Source organism: Chiloscyllium punctatum, chromosome 49 (genome assembly GCF_047496795.1).
Source record: "Chiloscyllium punctatum isolate Juve2018m chromosome 49, sChiPun1.3, whole genome shotgun sequence".
In the NCBI taxonomy this organism is placed as follows: Eukaryota; Metazoa; Chordata; class Chondrichthyes; order Orectolobiformes; family Hemiscylliidae; genus Chiloscyllium; species Chiloscyllium punctatum.
Genome location: NC_092787.1, coordinates 58,881,147 through 58,893,525, shown reverse-complemented (window position 1 = coordinate 58,893,525; position 12,379 = coordinate 58,881,147). Strand labels below are relative to the sequence as shown.

The 12,379-nt window shown below is 39.0% G+C and overlaps 1 protein-coding gene across 1 annotated transcript in view; it reads left to right on the top strand.

The window, feature by feature from the left end:
* Positions 1-10,264, top strand: part of niban2a (niban apoptosis regulator 2a) — a 194,888-nt gene extending 184,624 nt beyond the window's left edge. Inside the window, exons 11-14 of the mRNA XM_072565549.1 lie at positions 1,292-1,408; positions 3,794-3,901; positions 4,839-4,950; positions 7,261-10,264. Of these exons, the coding sequence (XP_072421650.1) occupies positions 1,292-1,408; positions 3,794-3,901; positions 4,839-4,950; positions 7,261-8,006 (1,083 nt within the window). The 3' untranslated portion in view covers positions 8,007-10,264. The remainder of the gene's footprint in view (positions 1-1,291; positions 1,409-3,793; positions 3,902-4,838; positions 4,951-7,260) is intronic.
* Positions 10,265-12,379: the final 2,115 nt, after the last annotated feature.

Sequence of the window (12,379 nt, the reverse complement as noted above, 5' to 3'; positions counted from 1 at the left end):
CCAACTTTGGTGGGCTTACCTGTAATGGTTAATGAGGATAAAGTAACCCAGACTTAAACACCAAACCTAAATGGTTATAGAAAATATCTGAGTGACAAAATGATGTTTAGAAGGCTTAGTTGAAAAGACATTAATAAGTGAATTCACAAGTTAATAGGTAGAAAGCAAAGTGTGTTGCCATTGGCTGAAAGGAGCATATTTGAAATTGGATTGTTGAATGTGTGCTCATTACACTTTTTGTTTCGTCTGTTCAGCTACTTCATTGGCTGATTAGTCTTTTATCAGCTGGACTAGTGTCTCTATTTGCATTATATATATTTTTAGAACTCATTCAGTGCATCCTGCTTTCTTTTTGTGTTTACAACAACAACTACTGGCACTGTGTCAATGTAAGAAATTATCCTGAGGTAATTCAGGAAGGCATTATAAAATAAAATGTCATAGCAAGTCACGTACATGCATGGTGAGCCAGCCAAAAGATTGGTCACTGGAAGATTTTTACATAGTGTCTGAAACAGGGAAGTGAGGCAGAGGGGCTGAAAGTTTCAGCAGAGTGTTCCAGAGCTTGGGGACTGGGTTGAGGATGTCAGATGAAGTGATTAAAATCCAGGGTACACAGAGACCAAACTGGTGCAGATATGAGTGTAATCTGAGAAGGTTAGAGGTTGAAAAGGGGAAGGCTATGGAGTAATTGGAGAAGGAAGAAAGTTGCGGGGGCTGGGGTAGGTCAGTAAGCAAGGAAGCGATGTGTGAAGAGAATTTGTGTTAGCTACAATTTGGATTACTTATGGTCCATGGAGCATGGGATGCAGAGTGTGTCAGTTTAGCCAAACCTGAAAGAGGGCTTTAAAAGCAGAAGAACTGCAACAACATTGAAGACTAATAATGCTACAGAATTTGGAATAGGCAGTCTTAGTCATGGTGTCGTCATGTGACTGAAAACTCCATCTTGGGGTCAAATATGACCGGGATTGCCAACATTCTGGCCTGTACAGGGAGGGAAGTGGAATTAGTGACAAGGGAGCAGAGACAAAAGATGATGGCTTCAGACTTCCAAATATTTAACTTACTCAAATTTATGTTCAACCTCAGTCCTCAATGTTGGATGAGCAATCTGACAATTGAAACAGTGGAGGGGTTTGCAGGAGATGGTGATGGGATAGTACGGAGGACAGTCAGAGTACTTATGGAAATTCATGTGTTTTTGGATGGTATCATGGGGAGCAGTGTGTGGATAATGAATGGGTTTGGGGCATGGAAAATTATTATAGATACTATATTCTATTTTCAGCTTTTGGATAATGCCGTGTATACATTTGAGCAACTTCTCCACCAAGATCTTGGCCATTCCCCAGACAAGGAACAGCTGTGCAAGACAATCCAGCGCATCCAGGAGAGAGTTCTGAAGGTGAGGCCGAAAGCCAATTGGGTTATTGGGTAGATGGAAGTCTCTGATTATCACTGCATCAACATAATGTATAACCTCGCACTGGGGTAACTGAGCACATTGACTCTGAAATCCTCATAATGGAAATGATAAAAATATAAGGTTTCCGTTGTAGCTCCAGGAGTTTGTGACAAGATGCAGCTTCACTGAGGTTTGAGCCTGTTTGCCCTGACTCCTAAATTCTAGTGAGTGTGGGAAATAGACAGATTTTGCACCCACCTCACCCTCCTATCAATGGACAGTTTCCCTTTTACACTATCCTCTCCCTGACCTCAGAGCCCCGTTTTAGTACCCCCAGTTGTTTTACTTGACCAAGGCATTCTAGAAGCCTGAGATTTTCTTAGTCCTTAGCTGTGATAGTGATTTCTGAGATGGAGTGGTGTTGAGACACCGTGCCCACTCCAAGCTTGTTGGGCTAAACGTCAGTGCCCTGTGCCCACCTTAGTCATTGCAATTGATTCCAACCCCAAGATTCAGGAAGAGGTTCTGACCTCGGATTCTGCTCAACTCCATTCTGTATCAAAACTGCACCCCACCACAGGAAATTGAGGGTAATCCTCTTCACGATGGCTTCTGCTTTTGCAGTCTGCATTCCCTCAATAAGTTGCAAAATTATCTTTTTTTAAAGCCAATAGCTAAAGGAAGCATTCAGATTCCATTGTAATAGCAACTTTCCATTAAGAGTACCATATCTCTGAACGGTTGCTGAATTTGTGCCATTGTTCCATTTTGTTACACATTGATTTAGGTAAATGTAATACAATTGGGTTACCAATTTTTACTATAGAACACTTTAAGATCCTGAAGGTGATTAAATATGAGTACGATTTTTTTTGAAGTTAAAAATGAGGTACAGTCGCATCAGAATGTGGGGTGTTGGTTTGATTTATGGCAAAGGTACATATATTCTTTGGATATTCAAACTTGAATTTGGTAAATGTGAGTGATGAGTCAAACTATCGCAGTTTCAATAATGCTGACTAGGCTTTCTGGGACTTTTGTCAGTTTGTATTCAATTGAACCAATAAAGCTAACTTGAAACTAGTTAATGTATCTCTTAAGTTCTCCTGCAACTTTAACTATGTAAATTATGCAGTCAGACCATTTTCTTTTTGTGTCTTGCAATTTTTAGTTTCTGCCTATTGGATATATAACTTTTAAAACCGATCACGGTAGCTGAAAGGTAAATTCATTTTTTGGACAACTTCACGTTGAGCATTGCTGTAGCTGTGTGGGAATCTTACTGTAAATCAATGGGGTTTGATAAGAGAGACCCTTTTTCAAACTGTAGAAATTAAAGCTACCCAATGTAATTATTTCAATAACAAAGTAAACTTTTCATTAGTCACCAGCTTGGAGAGTGACTCCTGTTGTCTGGAGTACAATCCTTGATTCCTCCAATCACCACAGCTGTTACTAATTAGCTGTAATCATACTTTAGCAAAAATGGTTGCATGAAAATAACTAATTTATAACTTGTCCAGACGTGAACATTACTTTATAAAATTAACCATTGTACACCAAATGAAATAAAAACAGTGTACTGGAAATACTCAACAGGTCTGGCAGCAGCATCTGTAGAGAGAGAAGTTCTGGGAACAACTTACATTTCAAGTTGAAATGTTAATGGTTTTTCTTTCTCCACCGATGCTGTCAAACCTACAGTGTATTTAATTTCAGATTTCCAGTGACTCGAGTATTTTGGTGTTATTTTTGTATACACTGAGTGAATCTTATTTTTGTCTCAGCAAGATATCTTTGAAAATTTTGTTTGTAATAGATACTTTTTAGCCTGCTTTCTCTTCATTGTTCACTGATCAGTTTGGCTAACACTTGAGTCAAGTTTCATAATTCACAAGTGTGGACAAGTTGTAGGGCAACCAATAATCTCCTCCAGAAGGATACATTAGTGGCTCATAATGCAGAAAAATAAGCCTAACATTTAGTTCCTGAATATTCCAGTGTTAATTCTCTGATCATTGCTTTGAGATTTCCCCACAAACATTAAAATTGGAGTAATGTTGGAGTGGACAGACTGGATTAATATTTCGATACTTTACCGTCTTCTAATCATTGGAAATCTCAAGCAGAAATAAGTTGGCAGATTTGATAAACAAAACTGGCATTTCAGCGCAGCATTATAGAAGTCTAAATAAGTGTTAAGACTCCTGTAAGCTGTGTTGCACTCTTTTTACAGGAGAGACTGTCTTGCTCTTTGGATGTTGCCTGGGCCAGCTGTGCCTTTTCCAGCACCACACTTTATTAACTCAGATTTCTCCTGTATCTTCAGTCCCCACTGTCTCCATGTTACTGGCCTCAATAAAATAATAATTTATTTTTGTCCAGAAATATGATTACGACAGCAGCACCGTCAGGAAGAAGTTTTTCAGAGAAGCACTGCTCCAGATTACTATTCCATACATGCTAAAGAAGCTCTCATCATCTGTCAACACGGTGAGCTTTCGAGTTTTCTTCATAAAACTACAATGTCACCCATTGTATTGAAGTGATACATCTGTCACCAACAAAAGAGTAATATGTGAATCTGTTGAAACAATAATGAGAGCCTCTTGCTCCCTTCAAGTTTTTGGCAAATTCACATTTTTACATTTGTTTGCAGCAATATCTTTGCATTAACACTTGGTGCCCTATTATCTGATGCACCAGCGTATTGTAATGAAAGTTTATTTCCTTCAAGATCAATCCTAAGCAAAATACATCCAAAAAGAAGTGAAATGCGCAATGCTCATTGTGATCAATCCTTGTTTTTAAAACATTCCAAGTTCTGGGCAGGCGGTGGCTCAGTGGTTAGCACTGATGCCTCACAGCGCCAGGGACCTGGGTTCATTTCCACCCTCCAGCGAATGACTATGTGGAGTTTGCACATTCTCCCCGTGTCGATGTGGGTTTCCTCCCATAGTCCAAAGATGTGCAGGTTAGGTGGATTCGCTATGCTAAATTACCTATAGTGTCCAGGGATGTGCAGGCTGGGTGGATTAGCCATGGGAAATGCAGGGTTACACGGATATTTTGTGTGTGTGTGTGTGTGTGTGTGTGTGTGTGGGGGGGGGGGGGGGGAAGGGATGCTCTTCAAAGGGTCGGTGTGGACTCAATGGGCCAAATGACCTGCTTCCACATTGTAGGGGTACTGTGATTCACAAAGCTAAATAAATTATCCAAGGACAACTTAGAATGTTCAAACCCAGGAAGACTTTGAATTAATTTCCTTATAAGCCTCAATTATTTTCAGAAGAATTTGTATTTTTAACGATAATTGTGCATTTAAATCTAAAGCAGACTGATGACATTGTGACGGTCTTGCTTCAAGTCACATTGAAAGCTCTTCCACACATGTCCTTAGTGAGTGACTGATTTTAATCCCTTTCCACAGGCTCTACCTAAATTTCAAGAATACATCTTTGAGGACTTTTCCAAGTTTATCCTGGTAGATAATATATTTGAAGAGGTGGTTCTCCAATCTGTCTCAAAAGACATAATGTTAGGTAAGATTATTTTTGTAAGGTGAAAAAGAAAATGTTTCGGCAGGAGTTTATTAGTTTGCATAAGATGAGGCACCTGAAAAATTGAGATAATTTAATAAACTAGAACCTTAAAGTGATGTACATTAATGTGAATTTACTACAGAAATAAAGGTGTGGTTTTCTCATCAATTATGATAACAGGCAATATGGGGAAATGGTTACCAACTCTGAGAGAAGTTACATCTTTGGTAGATTGGACTCATAGTATCCCCTTCTGGCTTTGCTGCAGGTCAGACTATAAGATGTAAGATATATTCGGCTCATCCCTTACATTTTTCCAATAGCACAAACTTCTGCTGCTTCCTCTCAGTTTGGATATATGTACTTAAAAACAAAACAATGTCACCAACTGTATGTGTACTAAAGGCTTCTAAACAAAGGGAATTGGCTATGATGAATTGTAGGGTAATTCATGAAAAACATTTGTGTTGTAACTGTGAAGTATCCAACAGTGAAAAAAATTAGGATCCTTGCCCAACACAATTTTCTAACTAGCTCTGTCAAATTTAACACTGCTCCCTTACATAATATGGAAATGAGGATTCCCAGCTCGACAACCCAGTTTTAGATATGGATCTGAAATAGGGTTTGCAAGATAATTTACAATGGTTTGAAAGGTAGTACACTTGAGCAGGTACAACAGGGAGTGGACTAGTTCAGCCAGATTATTTTGTCACACTTCATCAGAATACTTGATCCTAATACAGTTTAGTTTGTTAGTCTGCTAGCTATTTGCTGGGTGGGATGATTATGTGCAAGACAAGTCGAATAAATGTCATATTCCTGAGAATTTCATTTGAGAAGACCCTGGGTGGTGTTATTTGTAGTTCTATCGCCATGCAATAAGCCCCTTTGTACGCAGGCTGTCTCCATGTTGCATTTTTGATTGCATTTGGAATGGTCTTTTTGCCTGCTAATGAGACAAAGTAGTTGGCCTCTGTTTCCTTTGTCTGTTTACAAGACAAAGCAAGATCAGATCTAGGAATCCAATAACTACTAGTTCTTGGCACAGAATAATCCAGTGCCAACACCAATCCCTCCCATCTTCTCACTAACATGATTAATTGAGAGACCTTTGTCGAGAAAGGTACTTGGCACTTTACATCACTTACATTATTTCCAGGTTATAGTCCAACAGGTTTAATTGGAAGCGCACTAGCTTTTGGAGTGTCGCTCCTTCGTCAGGAGCGATGCTCCGAAAGCTAGTGTGTTTCCAATTAAACCTGTTGGACTATAACCTGGTGTTGTGTGATTTTTAACTTTGTACACCCCAGTCCAACAACGGCATCTCCAAATATAGATTATTTCCCTTCCCTTTAATGCTGATCCGACCTTCAAAATTTAAGTTGTTGCACATATCTAGTCATGTAAGTTTCAGTTTTACTGTGAAGAGAGCTTATCAGACCAAGCTTCAATTATGGTTAGATTTTTCCTTTTTGAATTATGGGTGTGGTCGGTGTGCCAACTTGGTTATGTCACTTAATTTGGAAAAAACTGTTCAATTGCTTTGGAATTGACCAATTCAAAAAAAAAAGCACTGCAATAGTATTGACTACCTGTCAGGATTGTTAGTGTCCAGAAAGCTTCTGATTTTATGATAGTTTCCACAGCATCCAATGTTATAAAGTTCTTCACAACCAATGGGATTTATTTTGAAGTTCAGTGAGCATTGTGATGGAGTGAAGCCAGCAAACAATTTGTGCATAGCAAGGTCTCCCAAACAACCATGGGATAAATATCAGGCTCAGAATTAACCACTTGTGGTTTTACACTGGAATTCCTGTTCCAACATGGATGTGAAACCATTCAGTGAAGTATTCTCAATCCTGCCCCATTGCTGCTGTATAATCGAAGATGTAATTACATAAAACACTGGTTATTTGGTATGTACTGAGCTGTAAACAAAACTCTTTTTCACCCAAGTAGATCTGTATCACAGTTTGGTATAGAGAATCTACCTGGTAAGAAGTAGATAGTGAGCATTTGCACTGAAGCAGACTGTTTTGCTAGCCAGCGTAGAATATCTTAAAAATCACTGACATCATGAATTGCAAAAATCCTGTGTGAAAGACCTATATGGTTACCTCTGTTATAGGCACTTGTATTTGTTGTCTTGCAACTAATAATCCTAACAGGTTACAAAACAAAATTTATTTTTGCATGCTTCACTTTCCGCAGCAAATTGTACATTGCTTAATAAATTGATCAGCCTAAGAAGGGTTGCTTTGATACAATGTTAGTAACTGTTACAATGTTTTCTTTTTGCTTTAGCTGTGAAAGAAGCAGCTGTTCAAAGAAAGCACAACCTCTTCAGAGACAGCATAGTGTTGTCCAACAGCGATCCCAACCTCTTGCTTCTCGAAGAGCAACCTATCAACTGGAACAATGAGTTTGGCAACCAAGAAAGTGGCAGCCCTGCTGATGCAAATGATAAACGGAAAAGGATGAAGCAGGTCGTGTCAATGATTCAAGATGATGGTGTTTCCCATCCCGAGGAAGTTGAAGTTATGGATGACCTCAAGGAAGTATCTGACGAGGAACAAGTCACAAATGATGACTCCGAGTCTTGCAGCCCAGTCAAATCTCCTGATAGTGTGAAAGAGATTTGCGACCTGCTGACAATTGCTAAAATTGAAACGACAGAAGTGCCTGCACCGACAGAGAGCTCATTGAGCAATGGAGCGGTTTGTAAGAACGCAAATGTAGCTGAGAGAAACCCTTCTGAAGAAATCAGTCCCAAGTTGCTCCAAGAACAGCAGCAGGCGACAGTACAGTCCTCCGGTGGCGAGAGTGGTCTCCAATCTTCTCCTGAGAAAACAGAAGCTGGCTGCAGTTCTACAGTCGGTCCAGAAAAGGCCTTGCATGAAGAAAAGGAGTCATACCCAGGGAATGTGACTCTTTGCCAAGAAGATTCTAATGATAAAGAAACAGGAGAGGAGATTTCTTCAAAGATCACTGAAGCAGCAGAAGATTCTCACGAGGCACATAAAGTACAAGAAACAGAATCCGAATCTTAATAGTAGGAGAATACACTTTGTCTGCCATCAGTACTGGAGCTCCAAAAGGACTTGTGTGGCTTGTCACCTTGAATGCAGTCTCCCAACTCATGCAGTGGTGATAGAATGGCCCTGAAATTCAATCAGAATTGTACTGGTCCCTTACCATAACTATGACAGGAGATTGGCAGAAGGCCTACAGAATTTCAGGGTCACTCTAAATGGGTTTTCTTCTGTTCATTCTCACATTTTACGATTACTTGAGTGAAATATCTAATTGGCCATACAGTGCATTGTGGATTATTGCCTTGTTCTGTATTGCATGTCACGACAGTATGTCTTGCTTATTGTCTACCCTTTTTCTTCTTCATTGTAGGTTCCTTTTCTGGTGCTTGAAGCATTTTCAGTAGATCTACTTGGTTTGAGCTGATGTATTTTCTTGTTTGATTCCTGATTGGTTTATTATACATAAACCTGCATTTTTGCACAAATGTGGTTTGTAATTTTCTCATTGTGGTTAGCTTCCCACTCAAATGTGCAACAGGATCAGACTCCCTTTTTCTACCCCCCCCCCCCCCCTTAAATGCTCAGCTGCTGTTGTCGCCATTGTTCACTTCATGATAACATCCTGAGAAAATGATTCCTTTTAATTAAATTGAAAATGTTACTTCACATCAGGATGACACTGCTATTGTCAGTTAGTATGCCAAACTAAAGTATTACACTTTTCTACAATGCATGAAACACAAAAGCTAACTTGTTACTGGTAGATGTTCTTATCTGAATATTTCTGAGAATTACTACTTTTGTTTATTTTATGTAAAATGACACCATTACATCACAAAAGAATAAATAACATAGACATTATGATTTGCTAGCTATTTAAGGGAAATACTGTAAGCCAACATGCACCTTTCTGGAATATGATTCTGAAACCCTACCTACAATCTAGAATTGGGTGCGATTCATAGTGTATTATCAGTTTGTGAATTTTGTGCCATAGATTGTTCAGCAATAACCTGTACAGAAATATTGGCTGCCATGTTGACAGTCAGTAGTTCTGTCATACAACATTGCCTAATGATTGAATAAGCCTTATCCATTGTTTTGTTGACATATCTGCCTAAAGTGCCCCAATGATTAATTGTAATAAAGGCTGTGATATTGTAGATCAATTAAATGATTCACGGAAAAGTGAATTAGCATAAACGATGGCAAAAAACTCTCAGATGCATTTTTTTTTACACGCAGAATCTCTCTTCAGTTGTCTCTCCAGAGCAGGTTGGCAGGTCTGTTCCAGCATTCTCAAACAACCTAGACACTAAATTTTGCTGGTTACAGGATTGTTTAATTTAAGGCAAGATGGTGAATAGGGTGCAAGTTCCTATTATTATGTGGTTGAAGGGCAAATCGTGACAAACCTGTCAGATCTTGTCTATTGCTGGGAAAAAGTGGCACACTGCTGATGGTCGTCCTTTCTGCACAAAACAAGACTGATGCAAGATTATCGAATTTCGAGGGGGAGCAGTTTACTTATGAAATATAAATTGTTTTCCTTTTTGAAATTTGGTATTCTTGCATCTGTTCGGAAGGGTGCAAGATGACAAGCTTTGACATTGTGTCGCTGTCAGAAATATTTAGGTTAACATGGAGTAGAGAGAACAATTATGGAGTATAGTTTCTGTTGGTGAAAGGGGTCCAAATTTGTTTTTTTTAAAACATCATTCTGCCAATTCTTTGCCATGATTTTAGGCCAAATATTCCATGACCTGCTCATTAAGAAAGAACTTGCTTTTATTTAAGAGATTTTATTTCATATTATTAGTGTGAATGCTTATTTAACTACTAAGTATTGCTGGAATATCCTTGGGATGAGCAGTTGATGCTTCATGGCATGACCTTTAGTTTGATACTAAATGGGCTTTTCCATTGTATCATAGATTATGATTAAGTGCTTTTGCTGACTGAACAGAAAAGGAAAAAGATATGAATTTAAGCAATAAATGATCTTTTAATTTTATTAAAAGGCATACTATGTACAGACTTGGGCACATTAGCACTGTTCTGTATAATCCCAGTTACAGGCAGTTCGCTATGTGGCACACTTTATTTTGTTTGGTCTCTCTATTGCTGCTTAAAATTTGATGGTTTTATAATGCTATCAGTGATCATGTTACCTTTTTCCCCCTGAGATGTGGGTTCCTATAAATGCTCAAAGTATTTTATTAAGCTGCCTTTTTGCAAAATATACATTTAATAAAGTTTTTGTCAGGATCAAACTACCTTTTCGTGTGTATGTTTGATTAAACAGAAGATTTTCTTTTCAGTCTCTGTGCTGTAAGCAGAGGGAAAAGGTTCGAAGATTACTAGGGCTTCGACTATGATTCATTTGGAGAATAAGGAAGAACACAATGATATTCACCTCAGGACCTGGAATCCATGAGGGTCATACCCTTTTTTAAAAAAAAGAAAAATGGGCTTACATTATCATTTTCGTAAACATTGAGCAATCCAAACTATCATAGAATCCCTATAGTGTGGAAGCAGGCCATTCAGCCCATCAAGTCCATACCACCCTTCTGCAGAGCATCCCACCAAACACAACCCACTCCATTATCTCTGTAACCCTGTGTTTCCCATGGCCAACCCACCTAGCCTGCACAACGATGGGCAATTTCGCATGGCAAGTTCACCTAACCTGCACTTCTTTGGACTGTGGGAGGAAACCTGGACAAAACCCACGCAGACACTGGGAGAATGTGCAAACTCCACACAAACAGTCACCCGGTGGTGGAAACAAACCCAAGTCCCTGGTGCTGTGAGGCTGTAGTACTCAGCATTGCGCGATTGTGCAGCCCTTGTATTGGAAATACTTTGTGTGTTCCCTAATGGAGAAAATTTTGCAGCTACTTTGCAAACAGCAAGTTTCCACAAGTGGCAATTTGACCATGGCTCAGTTATATTTGTTCCATGATTGAAGAATAGGTATCAGCCAGGATACCAGGGGTAAACCCCAAAGTAGTGCCATGAAATATTTTCACATCTACCCGAGCAGACAGATGGGGCCTCCATTTAACACCTCATCTGAAATGTAGCACCTTCAACAGTACTGAACTGAAATCTCAGCTTCTGTATTTGTGTGCACCTCTTGTAGTGAACTTGAATCCAAAGATGAATTGACGACACAAATTGAAATTCATGAATATGACTTGATAGCCATGACAGATGTGTTTGAGGGGGAGAACGATTGAGAACTCATTGTTCATGAATATTTGATGGTCCAGAAGGAAAAGGAGATGTGGTAGCATTGTTAATAAAGGAAGGTATCAGTGCCGTGGTGGGTAGTGATATAGGTGCAATAGATTGAGATGTGGAATCAGTTTGGGTAGAAATAAGAAATTACATGAGGAAAGAAGTCATGGGTGGCCATTGTCTATAGTCTGGAAAGTGTTGTCTCACTGTAGGGCAAAGAATAAATCAGGAAATATTGGAAGCATATAAGAAGGGCATTGCAATTTGAATGGGTGCTTTCAAAATGTACATTGACATGTCAAGTCATATGATGAGGGTAACATGAAAGAGTGCATCAGGGATTATTTCTTTGAGCAGTAATTACACAAATTACCCAGAAATGAACAATTATAGGGTTCATGTGTTGAGAGGGGAGATTAATAAGAGATTTTCTAGTTAAGGACTCTCTAAGGGGCAGTGACACAACATGGTGGAAGTTCAAATTCCGTTTCAGAGAGCAATTTGGATCTCACTCCAGTGTCCTCGGCTTAAGCGTAATTGCAGAGATATGAAGAAGGATTTATCTAAAATGTGCTAAAAGAGGAAACTGGGGGAAAGGTCAGTAGATGACCTGTGGCAGATATTTCATAATGCTCAGCAAACATTGCAGTTTAAAAAGTCAGTCAGTCTATATCCAATCAAAAACTAAGGCATGCAAAGTGGTGAAAGCTAATAGAATGCCAGAGGGTTGGGAGGTTTTGGCAGCAGATCATTAACAAGCTAATGAAAATGGAGAAAATTTGTTATGAAAGTAAAGTAGCAAGGAACATAAAATCAAACTGCAAGAGCTTCTACCTTTTTTTTTAAAAAGGTGAGCAGTTAAAAGTGAGTCAGGAATGTTTGGAGGATATGACTGGAATTGATAATAGGGAAATGGAATATAACTTAAACTAAATCTTTGCAAGAGTCTTTCTGATAGAGAACATTCCAAAAATACCTGGTAAGCAAAGTGGTGATTCAGTGATGGAAATACCAGTAAATGTCAAGGGTTTTGGTCATTTCCCAGCATTTGTGAGTTGTGAATGTTACTTGAAGATGGTTGGAACTGTGGCACCATCCTGCAACAATATTGTGGAATTGAGATGATTAACCCTGGATAGCAA